We start from the raw sequence: 27,530 nt of genomic DNA on the forward strand, positions 1-27,530 counted from the left end.
CCTGGGGCAGCCACCCTGGGGTGGGACAGATGCTGTCAGGGCTCCCGTGCCCCAGACAGTCCCGCAGCTGAGGGGAACCATTTCAGGAGCGCCGGCAGCGAGCGGTTGCCCATGGGGGAAAGACGCGGCGTTTGATTTCCCGCAGGGTAATTCCGGCCTCGGCTTCAGCATAGCAGGAGGAATCGACAACCCCCATGTCCCAGATGACCCGGGTATCTTCATCACCAAGATCATCCCCGGGGGAGCGGCAGCCATGGATGGCCGTCTAGGGTGAGTACAAGGCTGGGGGAGCAGCTCCATCAGGGTGTCACCTGGGATCCCTGCATGGATCCTCTAGGACTAGCCCCTCCCCTGCTGGTCCCCTTGTGTCTCTTCCCCACAGCCAGATCTTCTCAATGTAGGGATGCCCCTCAGCCCTGGCCACCAGCCACCTGTCTGTAGCCACCTCTCCTCCCCTCTCTGTGCCAGGTTCCTGCTCCCTTCCTTCCCACCACAGCCCAGGGCAGGATTCAGCCTTTCCTCTCATATCCCATCTCTACCAGGGTTTCACCATGAGCATCAGCCCCACTACCTCCCACTTTGGGAGGGAGGCTGCTCTCACCCCAGCAGGGCAGGATCTGGCCAGCTTGAGCAGCTCTCCTTTGTGTGGCTGGAGGAGAGTGGCAGATGTGACATGGGGAGGGTGGCATGGGCTGGTGGTTCACCCTCAGGGCCATGCTGTGCCCACAGGGTGAATGACTGTGTGCTGCGGGTAAACGACGTGGATGTCTCCGAGGTTGTGCACAGCAAAGCTGTGGAGGCCCTGAAGGAAGCAGGTCCTGTGGTGCGGCTTGTGGTGCGGCGCCGGCAGCCCCCGCCAGAGACCATCATGGAGGTTAACCTGATGAAGGGCCCCAAAGGTGAGCCCCTCACTCTGCTCGCCTGACTGGGGTGCCCCACAGGACGGCATGGGGTGACCCCTCGGTGTGAGATGCCCTGAGATGCAGGACAGCATCATGTGGGATGCAAGGTGGCACTGCCACAGTGCAGGATGCTGCAGGGTGCCAGCAATGTGGGATGCTATGGGGCACAGGGTATGGGACAGTGCAGTGAGTGGTGGCTGGGCTGGCTCCAGGCAGCAACAGGGTGGCCCATTGCCTCTGGGTTTGGGACAGGGTAGGGAGTCAGAGGGGTTGGGTGCCAGCCTGGAACTGTGTCTATCTATCTGTCCCTCACCTGCCCTCTCATTCGCCCTCAGGCCTGGGCTTCAGCATTGCAGGGGGCATTGGGAACCAGCACATCCCTGGAGACAACAGCATCTACATCACCAAGATCATCGAGGGAGGTGCTGCCCAAAAGGATGGGCGCCTGCAGATCGGGGACCGGCTGCTTGCGGTAAGCCCCATGGCCACAGCCAGCTGTAAAGTGAAGCTGAGCAGGCTCCACCATGCTGCAGTGTTCATCCTGAACCCCAACACTCTTCCTGTTCGTAGCGTCATGCCCCTTCCCTGGGGTTCCCACTGGCATGGTGCTCTGGGAGGGGCAGGCACAGTACTGGCTGCAGGCAGGAGGGCAAAACCCAAAGAGATGGGACCCTGTCTCTGTAGCTATTGCAGGACCTACCCTGTGGAAAACTGCTCCCCTCTCACAGGACTGCATTGGTCCCTCCTCTCCTGCTCAGCCATGTCACCCAGCCCTTTCCCTCCGGCAGGTGAATAACACAAACCTGCAGGACGTGCGGCACGAGGAGGCAGTGGCTGCCCTGAAGAACACCTCAGACATGGTGTACCTGAAAGTGGCCAAGCCTGGCAACATCCACCTCAATGACATGTATGCGCCCCCCGACTACGCCAGCAGTACGTACAATGCTGGGCACTGGCTGAGCACAGGGCCTGGGGGGCATGGAATGTGCTGGGGTGGCAAGTAATGCTGGGCTGGTCTCCATATCCGTTGCCTATAGATTTCTGCTCCTGATGACCTTCTCCTCCCCTGCAGCCTTCTCAGGCTTGGCTGACAACCACATAAGCCATAACTCCGGTCTGGGCTACCTGGGCAGCGTTGAGAGCAAGCCTCCCTATCCCGTCCCTCCCCAGGTGACTCCATCCCGGTACTCGCCTATTCCTCGACACATGATCGGAGATGATGACTTCACCAGGTGAGTGCTAGGCATGAGCATCCCTAATGCCTGATCCTTCTCCGTCCCTTTCTTTCCCTCTCTGGTGGCTCGACCTCATCCTCACTGCTGGTGCAGATCCTCAGCTGAAAACCTGTCAGTGCCTAGTGCAGAGCTTGAGGCCCCATAATGAGCTCTGTGCTCACCCCCCTGGGACCAGCCCTGCTGTGTCAGTCCCTGGCTTGCTGCATCTGCTCCCTCACCATTCCCACTCCTGCTCTTTCACAAGCTTTACGTATCTGTGTTTCAGCTTTGTTCCCTTGCTTGTTTTACAATACCTGGAATACAAGGTGTTCCCTGCCCTTATCAGGCCAGCAGTGCCACAGGATCCCAGGATGCCCCTAATGGGAGCTGTGATGGGCATGAAGGGCTGGGTGGAGCACAACCTTGCAAACAAGTGGGGCTCCTCCTCCCACACCCCCTGAGACCAGCATCCCAAACCACCAGGTGCCGTTTCAATGGCTGCAAGCCCTGGGCTTGACAGCCCCTGCACAGCCCCCTTTACCCCACTAGAATAATTTACTCTGCATGAGCAGGTTTGTTTCCAGAACCCAGAAAATAAAGAGGAGCACAAAGAAGACATTGCTCTGAGCCTAAATGTGGTATAAAATTTTCAAAGCCTCAAGCTGAGAACGAGAAAGCAAGACCTGGTAGATCTTGCTCTGCTTGCCCAGGCTTACAGCTTTCCCTCTGCTTAGAAACACAGCCTTGGGGCCAATGTTGCACCTGCTCTGGATTTGGTATTCCTAGGGCCAGGACTGTAGGGCTTAGGCTTTGTTCTAAGGACCAACACTCGAGTTAGACTTAGGGCTGGCTCTGCATTAGGAACAAGGTCACAGGCTGACTCTGAGGTTGTGTTCACAGTGGAAGCTACCTTTGTCTGGGATTCTTCCATTCTGCAGGCCATTGGTGGATGCTGGAATTGGAGACCCTGACTTTCCATTCACCGTCAGGTGTTCTGTCCTTCTGGAGAGTGGCTGAACTCAATTTTATCATTTATTTCTCATTTCTTGGTGCTCAGCCATGGCTGGGTGCTACTGCACAGTTACCTGAGCAGCACTGGCTTCCACTCATGCCCCATCTCTCCCACCTGGTCTCAGCACCAGCGATGCCGGTTCCACAGCCTGTTTCTGGTGCTGCATCCTCACCAGGTGTAGCAACTCCTATGCTGTCAGGGCACTGGGGGATGATGCCACAGGCAGGAGCAGTGCTTTCTGCCATTACATTGCACTACAGAAGGGACTGAGTCCCAGCGCTTGGAAAACACACCAGGGACCCTGGTCCTGCCAGGGTGTCCCCTTCTTACATGAGCAGACATTCTTAGTTGTAGGCTAGAGTGGAGAGAGCAGCTCAGCCTAGGCTGGACACAGCCAGTGGCAATGGCACAGTGATGTCTATGCAGTGGCTCAGTAGTGGCTTGGCAGTGGCAGTGGTACGGTGAGGGCTCCACAGTAGATCAGCAGTGGCTTAGTAGTGGCAATGGCACAGTGATGGCTCAGCAGTGGCTTAGCAATGGCAATGGCATGGCAATGATTTGGCAGTGGCTCGGCAGTGGTTTGGCAGTGGCAATGGCACAGTGATGGCTCATCAGTGGCTCAGCAATGGCAATGGCATGGCGATGATTTGGCAGTGGCTCAGCAGTAGCTTGGCAATGGCAGTGGCACAGTGATGGCTTGGCAATGGCCCTGGTGCAGCACGTGCTGGTGGCCACTAGAGGATAGTGCTGCCTTTGTAGAGGGTCACATTGCAGACAGGCTGGCACCACTGGACTACTGTGCCCAGCCACAGCCCCCTGCTCCCCAGGTAGATTGGCAGCCTGTGGTGGGGTCAGCACCTCCCTCATCCATCCCAAAATAGTGCTGAAAGCCTCATGAGCATCACTGACTCCTCAGGACAGCATCATTGCTGAGGGTCTGTTGGCTTGTGCATCAACCATATTGTGCACTGGGACCAGTGTGGTCCAAATGTGACTTACTGGAGTGGGGAAAGGCAGCAGCTCCCCTGAAAAAGTAGCTGTCTCCCATGAAGATCTTGACAGCCATTCCCTAGGAAAAGCAGAGGTCCAGTATCCAGTCTCTTCCCCTCCCATGAGCACAAATGCTGCTTAGATGTGGACATGGCTCCAGTGACCCTCATGTCCTGCAGCACCGAGTGCTGGGGTCCAGACAATATGTTTTTCAATGAGCTCTACACTCCAACCCAGACCCAGCACAGCCCCACAGGATCCCTGCAGCCACTGTGCTGAGGTCCCAGTGTTAACACTGTGACAGTCAGCATGGGATCTGCTTGCAGGATCCGTGTCCTGCCTCATGGGAGGAGGATGGAAGCCAAGAGTGCATGTCATGACTGAGACCTGTGATATACCTGTCTGGGGCTTTATTTCCCTGTAGTATCTCTCTACTTTCCATCAAAGTATGGGTGCTGGACATGCTTCCCCCCAGTCTGAGTTTGGGTGGTCATTCCTGCACACTGCTTGGGCAGAAGCAAAACCCACAGGGCAGAGCAAGTTCATCTCCTGGGTGGAAGCAGGATTTGCAGACCCAGAAATATGACCTATTTCTTCCCTTGAAAGAACTCTATCCCTGAGCACAACTTTGCTGCAGAGGGACTGATAGCTGCAGCCCTCCTTGACCCCTCAAAACAGCCCCTGAGCCAAGCACTGGTGGCTTCTTGAGGACTTGGGGTTGAGCATCTTTTGACCCCAATGGTTGAGCATCTTTGGACTCCAATGTTTCCATGGTGTTTCCCTGGTATCCTCCTGGTCCTGGTGCATTGAGACCCATGCTATGGTCCAGCGGAGTCCTGAGCCCTGCTTGGCTCAGACCTCAAATGCATCCAAAGGCCATAACGACATTGCAGATATTTTCTGAAAGTCCCAAGGCAGATTCAGTCTCTGTTCCCTCAGAACTGCATAGTTGGAGTTAGGACTCTGCCATGCCTCTGCATTCAAAGGCAAGGGGCTGCAGCGATGCAGTGTGTGTGGAGCTACAGGCATGGGGAGCCAGGCTGAGAATTTGTCCTCGCTTCAGTGCTCCCTCAAGTCATGACCATGCTGCCAATGCCTGCAGAGAGGCAGGAAGGAGTTAAGTTTGTAGGGACTAGCAGACCAAAGGCTGCATCCTTTCAACACTTCCAGAAAAAACCCTGTATATGGGTCAGGGAAGCCACTGGTACAGCAGCTGTTGAGAGGCAGAAACAGGCATTGTGGAACAGTCATTGCACAGAGCATTTGGAACATTCCTGCCCCTCGTGCCTCCTGGCCAGTGCTGCCAGAGCCTGCCACACCACAGTGTTCACCATCAATGTCTTGTCATGCATGTTCTACAGGGGACATCTGGCCCTGTCCCCTTCCAGACAGCAGTGAGGACAGAGGAGCAAATGTGATCAGAGATAGGGATGCTGTGCCTGGTGAGACACATGGGGACAGGGAGGCGAGCATCTGGGGAAGCTGGTAGAGCTGGGATGTGCTGGGCTGAGGGTCTGGGCTTAGTAGTGGCAGGTCAGGAGCTCACTGAGACCTTCTCATAAAGCACCCTGCGCTTCTGTCTATCCTTTTCCTGCTCCTATTGCTCCTTATGAGATAGTTGCCTGGAGCTAAGTGACAATTCAGCCCATCAGGACTCCCCCCACAGGGAAAGATGGTGGAAGAATTTTCCTGGGGTGCTGGCAGATATCCCTGGAGGTAAATACTGTCATCTGCATCCATTAAAGCACCAAAACCTTCCCCCATCTGCCCAAGTGATGGCAGTGATGCTCCAGCCTTCCCCTGAGTCCCCCCCTCTGGTCCTGTTTCCTGAGCCCCATTGGTTCCCTGCCTGTTGGCAGTCAGGGGAAGGCTGGGCCAGCCCCCCACAACTCCAGTGCCCCAGAGTCCCCTTAGCACAAGTCTGCCCATGGCATTTTAGGGTCTACCATGGGTGCTTTCAGTCAGTGCTATGCCTGGTGCTCCAGCATCTCTCCTACTGCATCACAGAGATTTTCTTCTGATACCTGACAAGTGCAGGATTGATCAGGCCCTTGATCCCTGTAGTACCCAAGGAAATGCCCAGGATCCAGCCACAACGGATACACTGATGGTCCCCAATGTCATGTTGTCAGACAATCACCACCAGCCTGTGCTAATTGTCTAGCCTCATTTATTCCTTCTTATTTTAATCCAGATTTTGCACTGGGAGCAGCCATTGTTCCCATCACATTGGGTTTTTTCTCCCAGATGAAAATTGACGCAGGAGTTTTGTGATGCCAGGCAGTCTTTCTGCCTTCGCCTGCCTGTTGTTTGAGCTGTGAAAGAATTAAGTCATCAACAAAAAATTTAGGACTTTGTTGAACTGTGCAGGGTCTGTGGCATGGGGGTTGCAGGGACACTTGCTGTGCTGTGGAGGGGCTTGTTCCCACTCTCCTGGCATGGCTGTGCCATCCTCACTGCCCAGGCTTACAGTAACTGATGTCACCAAGCAGTTCAGTGTTTCTGTGTGCGATTTCACTGTGGATTCTCTGTCTCATGTCACACTGGCCCTCACCTCTTCTGGTTTATCAGTCTCCCCAGTGCTGAGGGCTGAGTCACACCAGGCTGCACTCAAGGGACTCCAGCCCCATCGATGTGCCAGAAAGCCTGGACACAGACAAGCCTGTTACCAGCTTTGCTGCTCCTCACCCTGGTATCTCCCTGTCTCATATCTGTCCTTTCAGGGAGCCCCGGAAAATCATCCTGCACAAAGGCTCCACTGGCCTGGGCTTCAACATTGTTGGAGGGGAAGATGGCGAGGGGATCTTTGTGTCCTTCATCCTGGCTGGAGGCCCTGCTGACCTCAGCGGGGAGCTGCGGAGGGGAGACCGTATCCTATCGGTGAGTAGGTGGAGCCTCACCGCCCCTCCATGGCCTCGCCCAGTCCGGGGTGGGCACCCACAGGATCTACCTGTTCCCTCCCACCCCAGACACAGTTCCATGGGATACATCCCCAGTGCGGGTGGGGCGACGGCCCCGGGGTGGCCGCGGTGGGGGCAGCCCTGGTGCCCGGTAGGGAGGGCAGGCACCGGGAATGTCGGTACGAGAGATCGGGGCACTGGAACGCCATTACGAGGCGTGGTGCTGCGACACGCTGGCAGAGTGATGACTGACCGAGGGTGCGGGTCCCGCGGGTCCCGCGGGGCGCAGGGCACTCGTCGCGGGTCGGGTCCAGCGGAGCCGCTCTGTCCCCGCAGGTGAACGGCGTGAACCTCCGCAACGCCACGCACGAGCAGGCGGCGGCGGCGCTGAAGCGGGCGGGGCAGACGGTGACCATCATCGCGCAGTACCGGCCCGAAGGTACCGCCTCGGGAAGCCGGGACCGGGACCGGGACCGGGACTGGGAACCGGGACCAGGGCGGGCGGAGGGCGGGGTATGCAAATGAGTGGGCGGGGCGTTTCGCGGGCGCGCGGGCCGGGGGATGGCGGGCGTGGCTCGGACGGGCGCGGGCCGGGGGCCCGGGGGCGGAGCGGGCGCTGATTGGCCGGCGCGGGCGGGGGGCGTGGCCTCGGCGTCCCGCCGGCCGTGCCTGCGCGGCTTTGTGTGAGGGCCGGGCGGGAGCGGGGTCGGGCCCGCCGTGCCCCGCCGGCAGGTGAGAGCACCCCGCGGCACCCGGGCCGGGCCGCCCCCTCGGCACCGCCGCCGCGCCCGGGCTCGGCGGTACGGGCCGTCTGCGAGGGAGGGGGGAGAGCTCCGCTTGCCCGAGGGCGTCGCCTCGAGGCCCAGCTCCGTGGGGTCCCGCGGACCTCACTGGGGGACTCCGCGGTCGGGGGTGCTCTGGGGGCGGCCCGCTGTGCGGGCGAAACTGGGAGCGGATTGTCGGGACTGGGCTGGGGCTCGTCCCCACCTCCGAGCATCACACCTGCCGCGCCGCCCCGGGGCGTGAGCGCCGGGCTCTGGTGCCCTCGGCGGCGGCGGCGGGGCCGGCGGTCCCGCGAGGGGTCCCGGTGGCAGCAGGAGGGGAACTGGCAGCTGCCTGCCCGGACCTTCCCTGGACGGCAGCGCTGGAGCGTGGCCCGTGGGCTGGGAGGGCGAGCCCTGGGAGGATCCCCCCAAAGCCAGCGAGGGGCCCGGGAATGCTCCGGGGCTGCTGCCGCGTCCCGGCCCCCCCCGTGCACGTGCTGGGATGCGGACATTCCTGTCCTTTGGAAAAGGCATCCCTCCTGAGCCCCACTGGCGTCCTCCCCCAGCGGCTCTGGCCCTCTCCAGGGAGGCCAATCTGCCACCCCTTTGTCTTGTGCCTCCTCAGAGGCATCGCTCGCAGTGTCCTGCCGGTGTCTGTCCCCGCTGTGCCTCCCCCGGCCCGTGGCACAGGCCATTGGGGCGCCGAGTCATCAGTGCTGCTCAGGGCTGTGCTATGGGGTTTGTTTGTTTTGGCTTTTTTTTTTTTTGCTTGCTTGCTTTCTTTCCAGGAAGCACTTAATGTTCTTGTATTTCTGGCTCCCTTTGCCACTTGAGTTTTGGCAAATACACCAACCAAGAGTGGTTCTTAAATGTCAAACAGGACAAAATGTTTTGAAACCCCTTTAGACTGAGGCGGAAATGTCAATGCTGTGTAGCTGGTGGCTTTCCGGGTCCGGGATGGCTCCTGGTGTGTGTGGGCAGCAGCACCCGGCACAGGCTGCAGCCATCCCAGAAGGCAGTCTTGGTGCTGTGGGAATACAGGCTCTTGTATCTTGGAAATTGCTCTCAGTGCTCCAGAGGCTTGAAGGCCGTGGAGAAAGGTCTCCTGGGTGTGGGTGAAGCTGGGCTCCCTCCAGGGGACGTGTGGTCCCAAATGTTTGGCTTCTCTGTGTTCATCATGACTGTGGGAAGACTGGGAGAGCTGGACTGTAGGATGCCCAAGGGAGGAGATGCTGGTGGAAAGGGAATTTGTGAAGTTCCTACTTCAGGGGCAGAGGATGGTACCTGTCTTTGGTACCTGAGCATGGGTAGGGCTTGCCTTGGAGTGCTGGATGAGGGCACATGTGCTCTGTGTCCAGCCTCACTGGGGCTCCAAGGGGGGCAGAGGGGTTGCTTGTGCAGGTCTCAGAAGCTGAGGGGCCCTCCCTGTGGTGTCCTGCCAGGCACTGGAAGGGGAAAGAAGCAAAGACCAAACCAAGGAAGGCTAGAAAGAGGAGCTGCTGTCCTCTCTTTCTTCAGGGCACGTGGTGCATTGCCTTTGACCACTGCTGTGCTGTCGAGGAGGAGGAGGAGGAGTGATGGTTCCTCTGAGTTTTTGTGAAGTCTCTTCCCTTTGAGCACTTCTCTCCCAACCTTTACCTGCTGCTAAGGCCAGTGCTTGGGTTTGGCAATCCCCTTCCTCACACCCCATGCAACAAAGCCTTGATATTTCTCACCTGAAAATACCAAAACTCACATGATGTCATTTCTCTGAGCTGGCTGCTCAAGAAGATGTGCCAGGGCTGTGCAATGACTTCTAAAAGCTTCCAAGCTTTTCCTGTGGCCGTGCTCCCTTCTGCTCACCTGGGCCTCCGGCGGGAGGTATCTCTACTTTAACCCAGCACTAAAATGCCAAACTGAAGCTGTGGGTATTTTTTGCAGATGCCTGAGCTGAAGCCTTTGGCTGAGCATCTCTGAGCTCTGCTGATCACCCAGCAGAGCCTGCCCAGGCCTGGGCAGGAGTGTTTGGATACTGGAGCGAGCAGGGCACATGTGCATGCAGGGCTTTGTTCATGATCAGGGGTTGGTTTCCATTGCAACTCCCCTCTCTGCCAGCATCTTCTCCTTTGTGCTGTCTTCTGATGCCCAGAGATCAGCTGCAGCCCCACTGTTGGCTCTGCTGGGCATGTTGGCAGGTGTGTCATATGTGTGTGCTGGTTCTGGGAGTCCTTGGGGCAGGCAGGCAGCCCCTGATAATGGTCTGCAGTCTGCACTCACAGCTGCAGGGCTGTAGTGTGCTCCCCATACCAAACTCACCCCCTGGGACAGAATCAGGCCCAGCTCCAGGAGCACCCTGGAAAAACAAGAGCAGTGGGAGGGTAGAGCAGTGTTTTTACCGAGTTGCTGAGTGAAGAGAGCAAACATCCCGACGCAGCGTCGCGATGGCACTCACAGCAAGAGGTGCCGGGTCACCTGTTACATACTTCTCAGTCTTGATAAGCATGTCCTGAACATGTTCAACACCCAATCCCGTGGGGATCAGCCATGGCTAACCTCCCTGCTGCACCCTGGGCAAGCTTCCTGGGAGACCTTCAGCTGCACAGGAGATGGTCGGCATGCAGAGGCACAGTGGTTCAAAGCTGGGGAGCAAAGGGAGGAGTGGTGCTTGCTGGGGGTGGTCTGCTGGTAGTTATCTCCAAGACTGTTGTAGCATTCAGCAAAGAGGGTGCTGGTGACAGCTGGAGTATCCCATACCTGATTCCAGGGTAACTTTGCCTCCTCTTGTCTGGGAAGGAGGTGGTGGGTTTGCTTTGGGGCTGCTGTTTTCTCCATTCTGTGCCCTCCCACAGTCGAGGCAAGTGTGGATTGGTGTCTCCTTGGGAGACCCTTCCTAGGGCAGGACTGTGTTCACTTACAGAGGATAAAGCCAGAGTAGCCCCTGTGCATTCCTTCAGTTTGCCACAACCAGCCTGGCTTGTGCTTCTTGTCATGCTGTTGGGGTTTTCCCACCCCTCCAAAGAGTATGGCCACTTCTGCAAAATTTTGAAAGTCCCTTTCTGTGTAATGCCCCAGGTGATGTGGGGGCATTTGAGAGCTCTGCCCTTGGGCTGCATGCAGGAAATGCATATGCAGTTGCTGGCAGGGCAATTACACCCCAAGGTTCCCCTCCTGACACCCCTGCCCTGATGGTAGTGGTAGATAAACCTCCTTTTGCCTTTTGTTTCCTGCCCAATCCTGGGAAGTGCATCCTCCACACCAGGCTTCTTGTGGAGGAGAGTGGCACAGGAGGAATGTGAGACTGTGTGGTGGGAGCAGTGGTCCCTTAGGCATGAGGTGTGCAGAAAATGCTTCCCCTCAGCAGTATTTGGGAGGCCTCAGCTGGGGACAGGGGTTGTAGTGGTGCTTTCTGGGGGAAATAGCCCTTCTGTACCAAAGAGGGTGTACGAAGCAGCTGTACCTGCTTCTGACAGATGCTCCTCTGGGATATAAGAGCTTTTGGGCATCCTGGGGCAAAGTGAGCTATGTGGGGCAAGAGGTGTGGAGCAGAATGAAGCTCACTTCCCTTTGCTGGGAGCTTCGTAAAATGCTGGTGCTGCTTTGGTGTCAGAATTCAGTTTCCTTATTAAATAAGCCTTGCCCATGCCTTGCTGCTTCTGTGTTTTCCTCTGCCAGCAGGAAGGCAGGTGGGGCAGTGGGGCAGCCAGGGGTTGGGTGATCTCCATGTTAAGCAGCTGACCCTGCCCAGTGTTGCAGCACCTTTGGGTGTTGTGTGGCAGAGGAAGGGGCTTCATGGGGAGTTTCTCTATGCCATGTGGTAGTTTTTGTGTGTCTTGCCTTTTTTTCCAGTCTTTGAGTAAAAATATATCTTTGGCAACTGGGTGCAGGATGGGGATGCCCCAGGGAGGTCCGGCTGGAGAGTCAGGAAATGCTGAGCTGCAGCTACATTATCCCATAATCCCAACCCTTCATTTGTCTGCACTGGGAGTCCACAGGAGAGGGGCTGGTTCCCAAACACAGCCCACAGAGCTTGTCTTAGCAGTGTTTCTGTTCCACACTGTGCATCACAGTGTGGGGCTCTGCAGTGAGCACTTGCCTCCACAGTGGAGCTGCTGTGATCCCCTCCCCAAAATTAAAACCCAAACCACCTCTAAACTGCTGGGTTGTGGATGAGGCTTTCTAGGAAAGTCTTAGAGCAGAGATGAAGCTGGTCCTCTCTCACCTGTAACTGCAGCATATGCCCAAGGGACAAAATTAGGGGTATGAGGGGAGATCTAATGGTGTGGGCTGTGGCAGTGCTGGCAGCTTCCCTGGTGCTGCAGTTGCTTGTCACCCTGGCAAAGGTTCTTTTGGCCCTGGGTAGGGAGGCCCTGGTGCCTCCACCCTCCGTGTGTAGGTCCGACCTTTACACTCGGCTGAAGGTCGGGCTGGCGCGGCGCAGGGCGGGTGCTGGGGTGACGGCTGCTCCTGCCCAGCCTCCTGGCAGGGAGTTGCCAGTGGCTTCTGGAGAGTCCCCCAGCTCTTCCTGCAGGTCTCTGCCGCTGGGATGTAGGAGCAAAAGGTGAATTCATCCTCCCTGCTCCCCTTCCAAGGGTGGGGACTGCGTTTTGCTCTCCTTCCCCATGGCTGCTGGGGAGAGGGGCTCTGCTGCCAACAGAGGGGTAGGTGGGGCCTCCTCCAATGACTGCAGTCATGCCTTGCTGCTCCAGCTGGTGGGTGATGACCTCCTGGAGGGGCTCTCACTCTCTTTGCATGTTTTGAACTGCTTTGTAGGTAATCAGCTTGCTGAGCCCTAGCAAGCCATTACCTCGTGTTGCTGCAGCTCGGTAGCAGTGGAGGTTTTGACAGCTCTTGCCCAAGCTGCCTGTGTGGGTGTTTGGGGTCGGATTGGGAGCAGCTGGTACCCTGCCTGCTCCAGATGCCCTGCCTGGACTCCTGCAGAGGGCTGTAACCTTTTTAGCTTTGCCCTCTCTCGTGTGCAGGGACAGACAGGCTCATGGGCAAGATGCCTTGTGGACAGATCTCTCTTGGCACTCACCAGCTGTGCCCTGCTCAGTGTGAGGCTCAGCCCGGGAGCAACTCTGCCTGCACTGACCACCCCTCTCCCCACAGAGTACAGCCGCTTCGAGTCAAAGATCCATGACCTGCGGGAGCAGATGATGAACAGCAGCATGAGCTCTGGCTCCGGCTCGCTCCGGACAAGCGAGAAGAGATCCCTCTATGTCCGGTAAGGCTCAGCGCCACCCCCACTCCCTTGGCTTCTGGCAGCAGGATGGGATGGTATATCCCCCCAGGATGGGAGCAGGGGTGGGTGGTTCAGCACCATTCAGATGGCTGTGCAGCACCTCTGAGGACAGTGTTTCAGAGGCCAGGGCAGTGAGTGCCACAGGTGCACCACGAAGCCCAGAGGGTGCTGCAGGGAGAGTGGTGCTTTTGGACTGTGTTGCAAGTGCTGGGAGCTCTGCACTTGAGTGCCTCTTGGAAGGGCTGCTCCATTTTGGAAAGCACTGATGTCTCTACAGAGCTCTAGGGGGCTGGTGGCCAGGCCAACCCACTAAAGACCACTGGAAAGCAGGAAAATGATGGGCATCCAGACCTGCTTCTGCCCCAGGCAGCTCGTGGCAGCTTTCAGGGCATTCTGCTTGAAACACTCCTAGCTAACAGGCTTCTCCTTGCCTCCTGCCATTCCTGTGGCAGGATCTGGCTGGATGGGAGATGAGCTCTTAGGAGGATTACTGCTCTGAGCCCTCCATGCACTTGTGGTCTGGAGCCAGTCATGGGACAGGCAGGGGTTAAACAGCCATGCAGCTCTAGCTGCTGTGAGTTCTGTGCAGCCAGGACAGCCTCTGCTTGCTGCCTGCCACCTCCTGCCTGCCACAGTGCCAGTGGGGTGACAGCTAATGAGTAATTTTAACTTGGTAATTAAAATAATCCTGTAAATCCTCACCCTGCACAGCCTGTTGCAGGTGGGGCTGGCAGGAGCAGGGCATGCTTCTCCTTCCCTGTGAGAAGGATGGCAAGGGCTGAGTCTGCATGAGCCTCAGCCTGCATCTCCCACTGCATGGCTGTCCCTGAGGGTCTTCGGGGAAGGTGAACATGATGCAAGCCTGGCCTGAAAGGAGGGGAGAGCTGCTGCTCTGGGTTCCTTCAATTCACACCTTCCCACAAGTCTCTGCAGGCAGCTTGCTTGGTTTTGGTATCTTGGGACTTCCTGGGGGTGTGTGACAAGCTGGGTGTTGTGTTGAATAAACATCATCTTGCTAGTCCTGCCTTCATTCCCCTGCTGTCCTATGGACACCCTCATGTGTGGAGGAGGGTTTAGCCAGGGTCCAGATTGAGTTGAGCCTGTTCCCTCCCTGGAAAGGTGCTGTATGTATTGGAGTATTCTTGGGAACCAGAGAGCTGTCTGTTGCCTCCATGGTGGTCATAGCATCCCTTATCCCTTGGTACATCTCTCCATGTGGCTTTGGAGGCCTCCCCAGTGCTGTGTCCCCTCCCACATACCCAGGTGGAGTGGGCAGTGCCTTGCTGAGAGAGTGTCCCAGGGGAGAGCTTTCCCCCAGTGTGGCCCTTCACAACACACTCCAGCTCTGGTCGACACACACCCTGCAAATGTGCTTGCAGGAACTGCTGGGTGCCCAGGCTGCCCCAGCCCTTTTTGGGCGGGGTAGTTTCAAGCACAGTTTACCCGAAACCAGCTGAGCTGCTGTGCTGTGGACAGGACATCAATTACAGGACTTGCTACCCAAGTGCTTGAGTCAGCCCCATGTGGCTGCATTGCATCCTGTGGGCTGTCAGTGGGCTGGAGCTGGGCACCCAAGTGCCTGCTGGAACTGATTTTGGGGTGCTGGAGCCAGTTTGGGGGTGCAGAAGCTGCATTTGTGCAGTGTGGGCAGGGGCAAGGCAGGTTCACGTTCTCCCTGTCATCTGCCTGCACTGCTGCAGGGCCAAGTTTGCCAGCACTGGGACTGTGCTGGGTATGGATGGAGGTCAGGCAGGCATTGTGCCTGGGCACCCGGAGGAAGCCATGGGAGTCCTTGGCAGTGCTTCCCTGCCCTCCAGCCAAACCATCTGCTCTCCTGGCTGTTTGTGCTGTGAGCTGGCCTGGGGGCAGAGCAGAGCGACCGTCTGGCCCATGCACCCTGGGGAGCACCCAGACATGGTGGGTCCTGGGTACCAACACAGCCAGGGACTGGTCTCCACGAGTATCATCCCTTGGGGAAGCAAATACCTCATGTACTGACTTTGCATGTGTCCAGCCCTTGCACAGATCTTGGTGTGCCTGTCATGGGATGCTGGTGGCTGCTGTGGGAGCAGCCACAAGCCCAGCACTGCTCTGCAGGGCAGGGTGCATGGAGTGGGCAGGTCTTCCCTGGGTTTGGGAACCAGCCTGACCAGTTCCCTGGGGCCTTGGCCGGCTGCTCTGGCCTCAAATCAGCCTGCCAGCCACATGCAGCCTTATCTTTTGGCCAGGACCTGCCTGCAAGGCTTGTTTACCTCCAGCCAGAGCGTCCATTGGTGCTTTGCTGCTGGCTCCAGTGCACTGCACTGACATGCAGAGGGACTAAGTCCGAGAGCAGCCCCAGCCCTGAATAAGCTGGGAAAGGAGAACTGACTTGGTGGCTAAATGTGTCTGGGTGCATAGGACACATCTGGTCTTGTCCCAAAGAACCCTCCCCAGGCCACAGGGCAGCACCTCATCTCACTACCATTCAAGACCCAGTCCCAAATAACCTAAAAGATTTCATAGCCCAGCTATGGCAGGAGTGCCATCCCAGCTCTGCTGCTCCATGGGAACCTGCCACATAGTCCTTCAGCCCTTCTGCTTACACTGTGTGCTTTTAGACCCCCTTCAGAGTCCCCACAGTGGAAGGGGCTAATGAGCAGGGCAGAGGATGTCTCTCCTGCATGAGGAAGGCTTGTTAGTACCAGGATTAAACCAGCAGCCAGCCAGTGTTTGCGGTGCCTGGGCTCATGCTGGGCTGGGAGTGCATAGGGCCAGTGTCCCAAGAGCAAACACAGAGGTTGTGCTGCCGGCAGTGGTACTTGTGTCTCTTCCCTTGGTTTGGTTTTTTGAAAGGCTGATGTATCAAAGCAGACACAGTTTGAAATCTGACATAGTAAAATGAGTTGCACACAAAGCCACTGAGAGCAACTTATGGTAGAGGCTGCAATTCTGTGTGCAATTAAGTGTGTGCAGGAAGAGTATTAATGCTCCTCTAGTGAAAAAAAATCTTTAGCTGATTAGTTTAATATTGAAGATAATTTTAAGCTAAATAAACTGTTCTCATGGGAGGTATTTAGAAGACTGAAAAGGATCAGTTATGGAAGCAGTTATATATATACCCTCAGATGCATTCCTAATTCACGGGCTCTGAACTCTACGTACCCCTGTACATAAAGTGTGTTCAAAGCCATGTGGTCTGGTGGTCTTTGCTTGTGCAACCACCCAGCAGTGGGGTGTGATGTTCCCCATCCTGCTCCTTGGTGCCACAGCCACAGAGGGCTGGTGGGGAGCAGTCCTCCTGCAGGCTGCTGCCGTGAGCTCACCTGCTCACTAACCACAGACGCCTGCAGTGCATCTGTGGTTCGTGTGTGTCCTGCAGCTGAGGTCAGGAGCCACTTGCTTTGGTCCAGCACTGTTGTTCCTGCATTGCACACTTCAGGGCTTGTGCTGAGCCCACCAGCAGAGGGGTGTGCTGGTGTCTGGCAGTGCTGCTCACCTTGGTGGAGTTCTGGTTTAAATCCTCTGAGGTATGCAGGTGGCAGTGCCCCAGGAGGTTGGCAGAGCTGCTGCCTTGCTGTGCTCAGAGAAGGCATCGCTCCTCTCTGCTCCTCCACAGAGCCCTGTTTGACTATGACCGGACCCGGGACAGTTGCCTGCCCAGCCAGGGGCTCAGCTTCTCCTACGGAGATATCCTGCACGTCATCAATGCCTCCGATGATGAGTGGTGGCAAGCCAGGCTTGTCACACCCCACGGCGAGAGCGAGCAGATCGGGGTCATCCCCAGCAAGAAGAGGTCAGTGTTTGTCAGCAGGAGCTGTCACACGTGGTGCATCCTGGAGCTCCCCAGCCTCCTTTAGTGCTGTGGCCCTTAGGGCTCTTCTCATTCTGGGATCTCCTTGGGTCCCAGTCCATCTGCTCCTCTGTGGCTGTGCAGCGTGCAGGGCACCTTGGCTGCAAGCTGGGGCTGGGTGCAGGTCTCCCTAGCGAGGTGGTTTCCAAAGCTGGGTGAGACTCCAGGTGAGGAGAGGAGTGTTCAGCCCCGTCTGTGGTCCCTGTGGGGATGGGGAGTTGGTGTTAGCCAGGCCAGGGCTCCAAGTGAGAGCAGACTCGCAGCAGTGACTGTGGGCTGCTCCTTGTGTCCTCTGTCAATCTGCCCAGCTCTGCCAGCCAGGTCCCAGCTCTGCGAGTTGGGAAGTTGCAGAGAGCAGAGGAACTGGCTGCCCTTGCCTTCAGGCCTGCAAAGCCAGCCTCATGTCTGTCCTCCATCCCTCTCAGGAAGGCTGGCCTGTCCCCTGTCCTGCTCCTGCAGACACTGGCAGACCCTGGGCAGGCAGCTCCACATCTGTCCCTCCCTGGGAAGGAGCTGCCCTTTGCCAATGGGGCCACCAACTGAGGGTGCCTGTTGCTGCCTGAGAAACCATGTGGGCAGCATGGAGGGCACGTGCATGGGACTAGCAGCTCTTTCTTCCCTTTAACTTCTGATCAGGGTGGAAAAGAAGGAGAGAGCGCGATTGAAAACAGTGAAGTTCCACGCCAGGACTGGCATGATTGAATCCAACAGGGTAAGTGCTTATCTGGGGCACAGCAGGGCACCTGGAACTGGTAACTAGCGAGGGCAGGATGAGTCCCAGCAGCCAGAGCTCCCAGTGGGGCAGCTGGAACAATCCCAAAGCAATGAGCAGTATGACTGGACCTGTCCCAGGCCCACATCTGCTTGGCACAAACCTTTCATGACTGTGTAGGAATTGAGCAGAAGAGCCCAGGATGGTGCAGAAGTACTGGGGAAGGACTCCTGTTTGGAGTGGTGGGGTAGCAGAGCCCATGGCTGGGAGCTGCCTGCAGACAGCTCATGAAGGTAGCTGCCTTCACACCTCATGAGCAAAGCTTAATATGCCGACAAGGAAGGGAGAATTGCCTGGCTACCCCTGCAGAGCTGCTGATTGCCCCATCAGCTTCCCAGCATCCCTACCACACGTTTTTCTCCATGCTTAATTTTTTTCCTGCATTACAGTTCTCATGTAATCTCCATGATTTCATTTGAGGGTAACTGCCCTGACACAGCTCCTCATTGTCTCTTCATTTTCATTTTTCCCACATGCGTTAAACACCATTGTTTTTTCTGTCCTCCCTTCCATCTCCACGTTCTTCAGTCGATCAAAACGAAACGTAAAAAGAGTTTTCGCCTCTCTCGAAAGTTTCCATTTTACAAGAGCAAAGAGAACCTGGCCCAGGAGAGCAGCGGACAGGAACGTAAGTAGCAGCTGGCCAGAGAGGGCAAGCCTGCAACCCTCAGGTGACCTTCCCTGAGGGGACAGATTCAGCACATTTCCATAGCCAGGAGTCCTGGCACCTGCCTGGATTTTGGGTCTGTGCTCCACAGTCGTGCCAGCAGCTAGGAAGAAACCAGAGCTTGAAATGAAAGCAACAGCTGCAGGCTGGCACTCTCTTCCTTTCTCTCATGTTCAATGTCTTCATCTTTTCATCCAACTTTACACCCACCTGACTCCCTGCTCTGCCTCCCCCTGCTCTCCACCCTTTGCTGTGGGCTCTGCTCCTCCGCTCTGCCTGCCAAGGGCTGCTTCCCTCTGAGCGAGGGGCTGGCTACCTCCTGCAGAGCTTCTCCTGTTCCTGTCAAGGCTGAGGGCCTAGGAAGGTTCCAGCTCCATCTCCCCTAGAAGTGACTTGCAGATCCATATTCCCACTGGAGAGCCCTTCCAGCTGGTAAAACCCTGTGTGCACAGGGGAGTCATGACCCTGCTGGTAGAGGAACTGCCCACCCATGACTGAGGCACGTCTTTGGTAGCTGGCTGTAGACACTGGAGGGTCCTCAGCTCTTGTCTGGCAGCACCCTGGGACTCCCAGCAAAGGCAGAACATTCAGCTTGTTGCCCTAAATCCTGATGTGGGCAGCACTGAAGCTGCTCACCAAACCCAGCCCCTCCTCCTAGGTGGTAAACTGCATCCACTCCTTCTGTGAGCATCCAGGCTGTGGCAGTCCTGGCACCTCTGGACAAGGCAGAGCAGTGTCTCTGCCCCAGTGCCAGCACAGCAAGCATATTCCTTCCCCTCTGGTGTTGTGTTGGGTATCATACAGAGGCAGGAGGTCTAGGCTGCTTTGAATGCTGCCTACATCCCTCTGCTGCCTGTGCCAGGCTGGTGCCAGCTTCCAGTGATCTTAGCAGCCAGCACAAGTCTCTGGTCTGTGCTGAAGGTTATGTCTGTGTGTCTGGGTATCTCTAGTAGTGTCTCCACATGGCTAGACTCCAGTCAACTCTAAGGTGAAGCTGGGGGCTCACTGAGACCCTGCTTTTGGCCATCCCTGCAGTGACATGACATACAGTGTGGGAATGTGGCAGTCCACACTCTTAACCAGCCTGCGTCACAGACCCACAGCCAGCTCCCTCCCTGTGCTCTGCCACTGTCCATCTCAACTTGCAGGGGAGGGTCCCTGGCCCGCATTTTCACAGCCCCTGCAAGCACTGGGGTGTGGGCCAGCTGACACACAGGTGGGGAAAATCGTGTCCCCTTGCCCCTTGCAAGGACTGGCTTGCTTTGCCTGGCCCCAGAGTGGCCAGGCTGTGCCGGGGGAGTACAGAGCCACTGTGCCCTGCCATTATGTTCTGCAAGGAGAAACACCCTGGGCGCCCCTGCCTGTACCAGTAGCTTGGGGCTGTAGCTGCTCATGCCAGCCAGGGCTGCCCTGCCCTCCCCAGACCCAGGGTGGCCCCTGGGGGCTCTGTAGCAAAGAGGGTGAGCTTGGGGCGGGGGGTGCAGCTGCACAAGGCAAGACTTGGCAGTGGGCTGATGGCATCAGCTCTGAAAACATTTAACCTCACTTGCAGTTGCAGCTCTGGGCTGTTCTGCACTCCTGTCACTAATGCTGGTCTGGCTCTGTCTCCCCCATCCCTCTGACTCCCCTTTCCTGCGCTCTCTTCTCTCCCCCTCTCTCCCTTTTTGCTGTCTGTGAAATCAGGACTTCCCTGGGTTAAGTGACGATTATTATGGAGCAAAGAACCTGAGTAAGTTGAATTCCAATGCACATTGTTCCCTTTCTGTTGCTAGTGGTGCCTGGGGAATGGCCGGGCTCTGGCTGGGGCAGCTGTGCTTTTCTGGGTGTGGGGCAGGAGGAGCCCCACGGGTGCTGCTCTGCTAATGGAGACCCCAGGTCTGCCAGCAGAGGCTGCGGGGCTTGAGGTGCCAGTGCTGCACGTGGGACAGGATGAGGGAGCTTGCTTGGGGGTGTTGGCCATGCCCTAAGTGCACTGAGCTGAGGGCTGTCTGCTGCACCCAAGGTGAGCTGTACCTCCTCATCCTTTTCTTCCCGCTCCTAGCTGGGCTGGATGTTGCTTTAGCACTTGGAGGCACTGGAGTGTGGGTGGGAGGTGGCCGTGACCATCACGGGCTTGCTCAGAGAGGGGTTGATGACAACATTTTGAAGTGTTTCCACTTTCCTCAGAGTTACCAGTACCCAGAGCTGCAAAACAACACTGGTGGGAGCCCCATGGCTCTCCCAGCTGGGCATGAGTCCCCCACTAAGCTCATCACTCCCTGACCAGTGCAGAGCCTGACTCAGGCAGTGGCCAGCAAGCCTCTGTGAGGTGGTCGCAGCACTAGGATCAGCCTGTGCAAGCAAAGCCCCAAATTGTCTTATCCTGTCACTGTCTCGTCTCTGTGCGTCCCAGCCCCATCCCCAGAGATAGGCTCCCCTCTCCCTGTGCCGGCGTGGAGCCGTGCCCTCCCTGCCTGCTGTGTGCATGCTGCACCTGCTCCCCTGCCAGCACCCTCCTCCCTGTGCACTTCACCTTCCCTCTGCCTGGGAAGCCCAGTGCTGCCACATCAGCCCACACCTGCCAGGCAGGCCCTTCCTGGCATCCCTGCCTTCTCCCAGAGTAGCCAGGCATCCCCTGCATGTCCTGTTTCCCAGCAGAGGGTGAAAGATGCCGCCCTTGCCCATGTGGCGCAGACTTATCCCAGTGGGTGCTGGGGCACAGGTTTTTTGGGAGGCCAGTGCTGTCCTGCCCTGGATCAGTAGTGCTGGGTGACAGCCATGGTGCCCCTGTGCCTCCCACCCATGCTCCTTCTGAAGGGGATCTCTCTGGTTGCTTTGCAGAGGGCGTGACATCAAACACCAGTGACAGCGAGAGCAGTTCCAGTAAGTGTGTCTCACCTGCTCTCCCACCCCATGTATGTGTGTGTGTATGAATGTGGCACTTCCATCTTGTCTTGTCCCTGTGGTGGTTCTGTTCGGAGGCTGGTCCTTCCTGCTGGTGTCACAGATGCTGCAGCCAGCTCCCTCCTCAGAGCCAGGGAGAGCAGGGGCTGGGGGGCAGGAGCAGACCTGCCTGCTTCACTGCCCACTCCTGGAGGCAGGGCTCTCTGCTCCAGGGTTGGGTGGTGGCTTCCCAGGCTGTGGTGATCGCCCATCCTTGGTGCCTGCTGCAGGAAGCAATGGCTGGAGGCCAGGTCTGTAGCACATGTGACTCCTGGAGCCCAAGACTCCTCAAGAGCATGGGATCCAGCTGAAGCAGATTCTACCTTTGTCCCCAACAGGTCCTCTAAATACCTGCAGCACACCTGCCATCCACCCTGCAGGGAGGATAGCGCAGTCCAGTGGGCATAGAGCCTGCAGTGGTGGGGAGGGAAAGAGGAGGCTTGACTCAGAGCTGGGACATGAATAATTAAAAAATGAATAATTAAAGTGGCTTGAGGGCCTGACTGCATGCCCATCATGCTCCACATCCGTGAGTGGAAGGATGTGGGCAGCCTGGAGTGTCCCCAGAGCTGCTGGAGGGGCAGGAGTCAGCCTCTTGTGGGTGTGGAGGGTCTGGGGAGCTGCTGTGAGTGCTCACCTGCCTCTCCCTGACTCTGTTGCAGAAGGACAAGAGGACACCATCCTGTCATATGAGCCGGTCACGCGGCAAGAAAGTAAGTCCTGGTGCTGACCTGCCCCGTTCCCGCTCCAGCGTGGCCACCTGTGTCCCCAGCACAGCCAGGGTGACTGAGATGCCCTCCTCCCCTCCTGCCATTCAACACAACACTGGGGGAACACAGGTGGAGTCTCCTGTGTGTTGCATGCAGCAGGGGAGCCAGGAGTGCATGCTGCCTGGCTGGGCTTGCCCTGGCCTCGACTGCCCCTTTTCAATCGACAGAAAGGACTTGTGACATGGTCTGCAAGACCAAGGGAGAGATCCAGAGCTAAAATAGCTGGGCTTTGGTCCCTAGCTGAGGACAGGATTATCCCTTCCTGCCTCAGACCAGGTCCCTGCTTCAGAGCAATGCCCCTGCCCTGGCCCCAGCCCTCAGCCTGTAACCCTGCTTGATGCTCAATCCCTGCAGGATGAATATTCCCAGCCTTGGTGGTCTCTCCTTGCCAGAAGCTGGATCTGACTCTTAGGCTCCCATTACTCCCCCAGCTCCGTGGCATCCTCACCCAGCTGTCGTGGTTGCCTGGCTCCTGCCCCAAGCAAGGGAGCAGCTTTGCTCATCCGTGACCCTGGAGCACCTTCCCCAGGGCCACACAGATGGTTTGGGTCAGATGGGAAGGAGATGTTGACCGTGACCAGGAGGAGATAAACTCACATGGAGGAGGCACCTTTGGGTGCCCATGTGAGCAAGAGCACCCACTGCCAGGAGGGAGAGGGCAGGTCAATGCCGAAAGTGGCGGTGGGGTCAGCTGCCCACAGCACAGGTGGGGCCTCAGGTTGTGGCTCTTGTTTGCAGTTCACTATGCGAGGCCGGTGATCATCCTGGGGCCGACAAAGGACCGAATTAATGATGACCTCATCTCAGAATTCCCACACAAGTTTGGTTCCTGCGTGCCTCGTAAGTCCCAGCTGGTGTTTAGTGTCCTTGCTGGATGGAGAGGAGCGGGGGACTCTGCTACCTGTGGATATCCACAGCATGGGGAGGGGGCTGGGAGCACCGGTGGGTTCTCTCCCTCCTGGTTTGGCATGTGTCACTTCAGGGTCACTCTTGCTGCCCACTCTCCTCCAGACACTACCAGGCCTCGGCGCGAGAACGAGGTGGATGGACAGGACTACCACTTTGTCGTATCCCGGGAACAGATGGAGAAAGACATCCAGGACAACAAGTTCATAGAGGCTGGGCAGTTCAATGACAATCTCTATGGGACCAGCATTCAGTCAGTGCGAGCAGTGGCAGAGAGGGTGAGTGTCAGGTGGCATTCCTGGGACTCAGACACATCCAGCCCAAACCTGCACATGTTTGGCAGTTCCCCTCCTTTCCCTGTGTGAGAAGAGCTGTAACCACATCAAGCAAGCACGGCACGAGCCTCTCCTGCCCTGAGTCCTGCCAAGCCATGAGGCTGATTTTCTCAGCTGTGACTCTACCTCAGTGTCATACCTCTGTCATCCAAACTGCACCCAAAAGCCCGGCACTGGTGCCACCAGCTTTGTGCTTGGGAGCTCACAGGACAAAGGTCCCTGGCTGCCCTTGAAGCAGCAGCATTCCTCTGCAGGAGTGCTGGAGTTACCAAGGGCTTGTAAATTGTTTCATACATCCCAAAATTCAGTCCCTTTGCATTGCTGCTGTCCCGCCCTGAGCAGCCAGGAATTTGAGGCCACTGGGAGCTGGCTTGTGCTCAGGACTGGGATTTCATCTCTGCAGCTCCTCTCCTTTGTAAGCACATCTGTATGAGCAAGTTGTTTTCTGCACAGAGTAGACTGTGTGGGCAGGTCTGATCCCAACTGTCTCCTTTCCAGGGGAAACACTGCATCCTGGATGTGTCTGGCAATGCCATCAAGAGGTTGCGACAAGCACAACTTTATCCCATTGCCATTTTCATCAAACCAAAATCCATTGAAGCTCTCATGTAAGTGCAGCACCGTGTTCGGTGTCTCTCCAGGGCGAGGAGCTCTGGCACACTGGGGGTCTGTGTCTCCTGCCTTTGCTTTTTAGAAAGCAGCAGAGGTTGCTTCTGGTGCTGAAGTTGTCCCTTGTTAGTAGAGCTGGGCCCATTGCTGTCTGTATGGTATTCCTCCACATATAATGCTACAGTGCATCCAGGTCTCATGGATTTCTCTGGCTTAATACCTTTCATTCATCCCAAAGAAAATCCACAGGAAATGCAAAAATGCTCCCAAATGCACCTGTGTGAGCTGCTCACCTGGGCCCCAAGTCCAGCCAGAAGAGCTGCTGAGAGCCCATAGTGCTGCATCACAGCTGGATGGGGGCTGAGCCTGGACAGCCCTGGGAAGCAGGGAGGAGATGCTTGCTGTGTGTCTAAGGGGGACCTTCTCCCTGTCCTCTTGTTCCTGGCCCTGGGTGCAGGCTGGAAAGGATGTAAGAGCTGAGCTTGCATCTCTTCAAGCAGCAGCAGCAGCAGAGAACATTATCTGTGAGGAGATTTGACAGCTTGAGATTGACTCTGAGGTCAGAAGAGACCCTGCTGGCACCCAGGGGACTGGGAAACCCCTTCTCAAGGCAAAAGGGGTCAATTTGCTTATTTAGGTGTTTTATGAAGATGAGGAAACCTAGGCAAGGAGTTGGTGACAGGCTGTGGAAAAGCAGGAAGGCTTCTGCAGTGATCTTGCAAATTTAGGGAATTGTCTGGATTTGAGTTCACTTCTGTGCTACAGTGAAGGCAGGACAAGGGAGGTGGTGACAATGGGAAGAACCATTGGAAGCTGAGATGAAGTGCCAAAGGGAGGGCCCTGCCTTTGAGAGCTGGGTCCTGCACAGCTTCCATTCCTGTGAGCAGAGGATTCCCAGGCACCCTGTCTCCTTGGGCTATTTTTGCTTCTGTTCATTGCTAAGAGCTACAAGTTTCTGTTTTTTTGTGCATGGCAGGGAGATGAACAGGAGACAGACATATGAACAGGCCAACAAGGTCTTTGATAAAGCCATGAAACTTGAGCAAGAGTTTGGAGAGTATTTTACAGGTGAGTGTCCTGAGCAGGCTTGCATCTGATTTATTTCGTTTTTCCATCTGGCAGCTGTGACCTCTCTACCAGCACTGTCTTACTGCAGGGTCATGGGAAAATGTCCAGCTTCATCAAAGCAAAAAAGAAATGGCACTTTGCCAGGAGGGCTCTGCAAGGGGAAAACTGCTCCAGGATCAGTGGATAAGAGTAAACCAGCTGTAGAGAAGGAGACAAGTTGTCAGGCAGGATTTTCCGAGTTTGTGAAAGCTTATTGCCAACTTTAATAATACTAAAAGAATCCCCAGGCAGGGGAAGCCCAGCAGACATTTGGGGTACCACAAGTCTACAGGCAATAAACTCCCTGCCTGGGGAAAAGGGGAACATTTTCAAAAAAAGAGTCATTTTTAAAGAGGAAGGATAAAAAATTAGTGACCTAAATAGTGGAGACAGTCCTGAGTTATTACAAAACATCTCCCAAAAAAGACTGGAAGTTTGGCTGACTTCCTAAGTAGCCTTTGCTGAAGAGCCAGTCAGGGGCTGCTGGCACTTGGTGGCTGTAGAGATGAGCTGCTCATGACAGAGGCATCCTCATGCATTAAGGAACTAATGTTTGTACCATGATTAATTCTGGAAAATCATGGACAGGCAAAGATGCAGAGAAACTGGTCTTCCATCTTTTCTCTAGTGCAGGAACTGTTTCTTCTAAAGCTGAGGAGTCATAACCCTGCCAAACCTTGCATTACCCACCTAACAGCTACTGGGAAAAATCCCAAGCAGAACCTTTTTCAAAAATTGATCTCATATGAGCAAATGTCTGGGTAGAAACAGGGTAAGAGCTTTCCCTGGACCTCCTGTCCTGAGCAGCAGCCCCTGTGCACTTGGAGAGCGGGTTTGAGATTGACCTGGGGAAGAAACACTCTTGGCTGAAATGTGTTATTGAAAGAACCAGATAATGGGCAGCTATGGTCACTGTCACAGGTTCTGTGCCAGGAACTTAGAATGAGGGAACAGAGACGCTGGAGAGTACAGAAGCAGGCAGGATTACAGGAAAGCTTTGGCCCTCCACGTGCACGTTCCTGTGATGTAGGAAGCACAGTGAAGTGCTTCGTGCTGTGTCTGTGCTAAGCAGCGAGAATGTTGCCGCTCTCTGAGCAGGAGTTGGCTGTGAGCGCCGGCCGTGCCCTGGCCTTTCCCAGCCTGGCAGCCCACGATTCCCCCCTGCAGCAGAGGAAGCAGCAAACATGAGGAGCCCTCAGGAGCTGGCAGAGGGTGCAGACAGACCCAGCACTTTGGGGCAGACTGACCTGCCCCGGCCCTGCGTCCCCTCACTCCGGTTCACCGCTGTGCAGCGGTGGCTGTGCCAGGCCCGCCCGCGGCCCCAGCGCGGTGCCTGACACAGTTTGCAAAGCTGATTAGCAGCCTGGTGTGGAGAACTCAGCCAGCCCTGCACACATGGAGGAGCTCTGCCAGGCAGGATCAGCACTGGTTAATCCCCGGGGAGGTGCTGATTTAACCCTCTGTGTCGCAGTGGGCCTGTTGCAGCTCCTCTGACACGCTGGCTGGTTCAGTCCCTGCCAGCCCCGCCCTCCAGCCCCTCTGGGGCAGAGGGAAGGCCTTGCTGTAGCTGATGGCAGGGAAGGGGCAGTGCTGCCTGGTGCTCAAGGTCTTGCTTGTTCTCTCCTCTTCCAGCCATTGTACAAGGAGACTCTCTTGAAGAGATTTACAGCAAAATCAAACAGATCATCGAGGACCAGTCCGGGCACTACATCTGGGTCCCATCCCCAGAGAAGCTCTGAAGATGTCCCCCTCCTGCTTCCCTGTGAGCAGAAGATCTCTGAAGTCCCACCCATCCAAGCCCTCTGCCCCAAGGGGAAGGGATATGAAAACTATTCCTGCCCCCTTTTTTAGATCGTCGCAAAATTGAGTTTTCTAGTCCTGTTTCTTTTGTTGGGATGAACTCTTATCATTCATCATGTGACTGTTCCCACCATTCCTGCATGGACCTTCCCACTGCTCCATTAGAGACAGATGAGAACCCATTCAACGTCGGTTTTTATTATTATTATTATATTATTATTATTAACTAAACAAAGAATCAAGATGGGAGGAAGCGGCTAAGGACTAATGTGAGGAACAAGTGAAACAGTGGACTCTGAACACATGAGCTGGTATCAGAGCTCCAGGGGCATTTTTCCAAGTGTGACTGTCTAGCAGCTCTGAACAGTGCGACAGATGGGCAGCAGAAAGCATTTTATTTATCTGTATATGTAATTTATATATAATATATAGAGAGATATTATATATATATTATATATATATATGTATGTGGACTAGGAAACCTGAGGGACCTCTCTGAAAAGGTATTGTGTTATTGCAAGGTTCTTTCAGTTCCTCTGTCCCAACCACTGGGCATAGGGAGTCCACTTGGGCAGGAAGAGCTCAAAATGGTACCAGGTGCTTTGGAAGCATCTCCCATCCAGACCAGTTCCCTGCAGCCACCCTGGGTCTGAGGCAGAGCAGAGACTGGTACTGCCTGTGCAGGAGGGACCAGAGCAAGGAGCTGCAGCTGGTCTGAGAGAGGCTGGGAGACAAACTGAGCAGGAGGCTGCAGAGCAAGAGAATGGATGATACTACATATTAAATTGCACATTGTTTTACACACCA

At 56.1% G+C, this 27,530-nt stretch overlaps 1 protein-coding gene across 14 annotated transcripts in view; it reads left to right on the forward strand.

Annotated features, from left to right (window-relative positions):
• Nucleotides 1-27,530, forward strand: part of DLG3 (discs large MAGUK scaffold protein 3) — a 77,436-nt gene extending 49,906 nt beyond the window's left edge. For 7 of the 14 annotated variants that reach the window (XM_071569137.1, XM_071569142.1, XM_071569150.1 and 4 more), the window contains 18 exons: nucleotides 146-270; nucleotides 730-899; nucleotides 1,238-1,374; nucleotides 1,691-1,835; nucleotides 1,975-2,134; nucleotides 6,842-6,998; nucleotides 7,355-7,457; nucleotides 12,871-12,985; nucleotides 16,602-16,778; nucleotides 17,472-17,547; nucleotides 18,136-18,235; nucleotides 21,095-21,136; nucleotides 21,859-21,909; nucleotides 22,705-22,806; nucleotides 22,978-23,150; nucleotides 23,706-23,815; nucleotides 24,793-24,884; nucleotides 26,556-27,530. In XM_071569137.1, the coding sequence (XP_071425238.1) occupies nucleotides 146-270; nucleotides 730-899; nucleotides 1,238-1,374; nucleotides 1,691-1,835; nucleotides 1,975-2,134; nucleotides 6,842-6,998; nucleotides 7,355-7,457; nucleotides 12,871-12,985; nucleotides 16,602-16,778; nucleotides 17,472-17,547; nucleotides 18,136-18,235; nucleotides 21,095-21,136; nucleotides 21,859-21,909; nucleotides 22,705-22,806; nucleotides 22,978-23,150; nucleotides 23,706-23,815; nucleotides 24,793-24,884; nucleotides 26,556-26,662 (2,142 nt within the window). In that variant the 3' untranslated portion in view covers nucleotides 26,663-27,530. Of the gene's footprint in view, nucleotides 1-145; nucleotides 271-729; nucleotides 900-1,237; nucleotides 1,375-1,690; nucleotides 1,836-1,974; nucleotides 2,135-6,841; nucleotides 6,999-7,354; nucleotides 7,458-7,671; nucleotides 7,751-12,220; nucleotides 12,320-12,870; nucleotides 12,986-16,601; nucleotides 16,779-17,471; nucleotides 17,548-18,135; nucleotides 18,236-19,957; nucleotides 20,004-21,094; nucleotides 21,137-21,858; nucleotides 21,910-22,704; nucleotides 22,807-22,977; nucleotides 23,151-23,705; nucleotides 23,816-24,792; nucleotides 24,885-26,555 lie in introns of those variants that run through there. The other 7 variants (XM_071569140.1, XM_071569146.1, XM_071569147.1 and 4 more) reach the window with 4 other exon arrangements.

The sequence above is a fragment of the Pithys albifrons genome, chromosome 14, assembly GCF_047495875.1.
Source record: "Pithys albifrons albifrons isolate INPA30051 chromosome 14, PitAlb_v1, whole genome shotgun sequence".
In the NCBI taxonomy this organism is placed as follows: domain Eukaryota; kingdom Metazoa; phylum Chordata; class Aves; order Passeriformes; family Thamnophilidae; genus Pithys; species Pithys albifrons.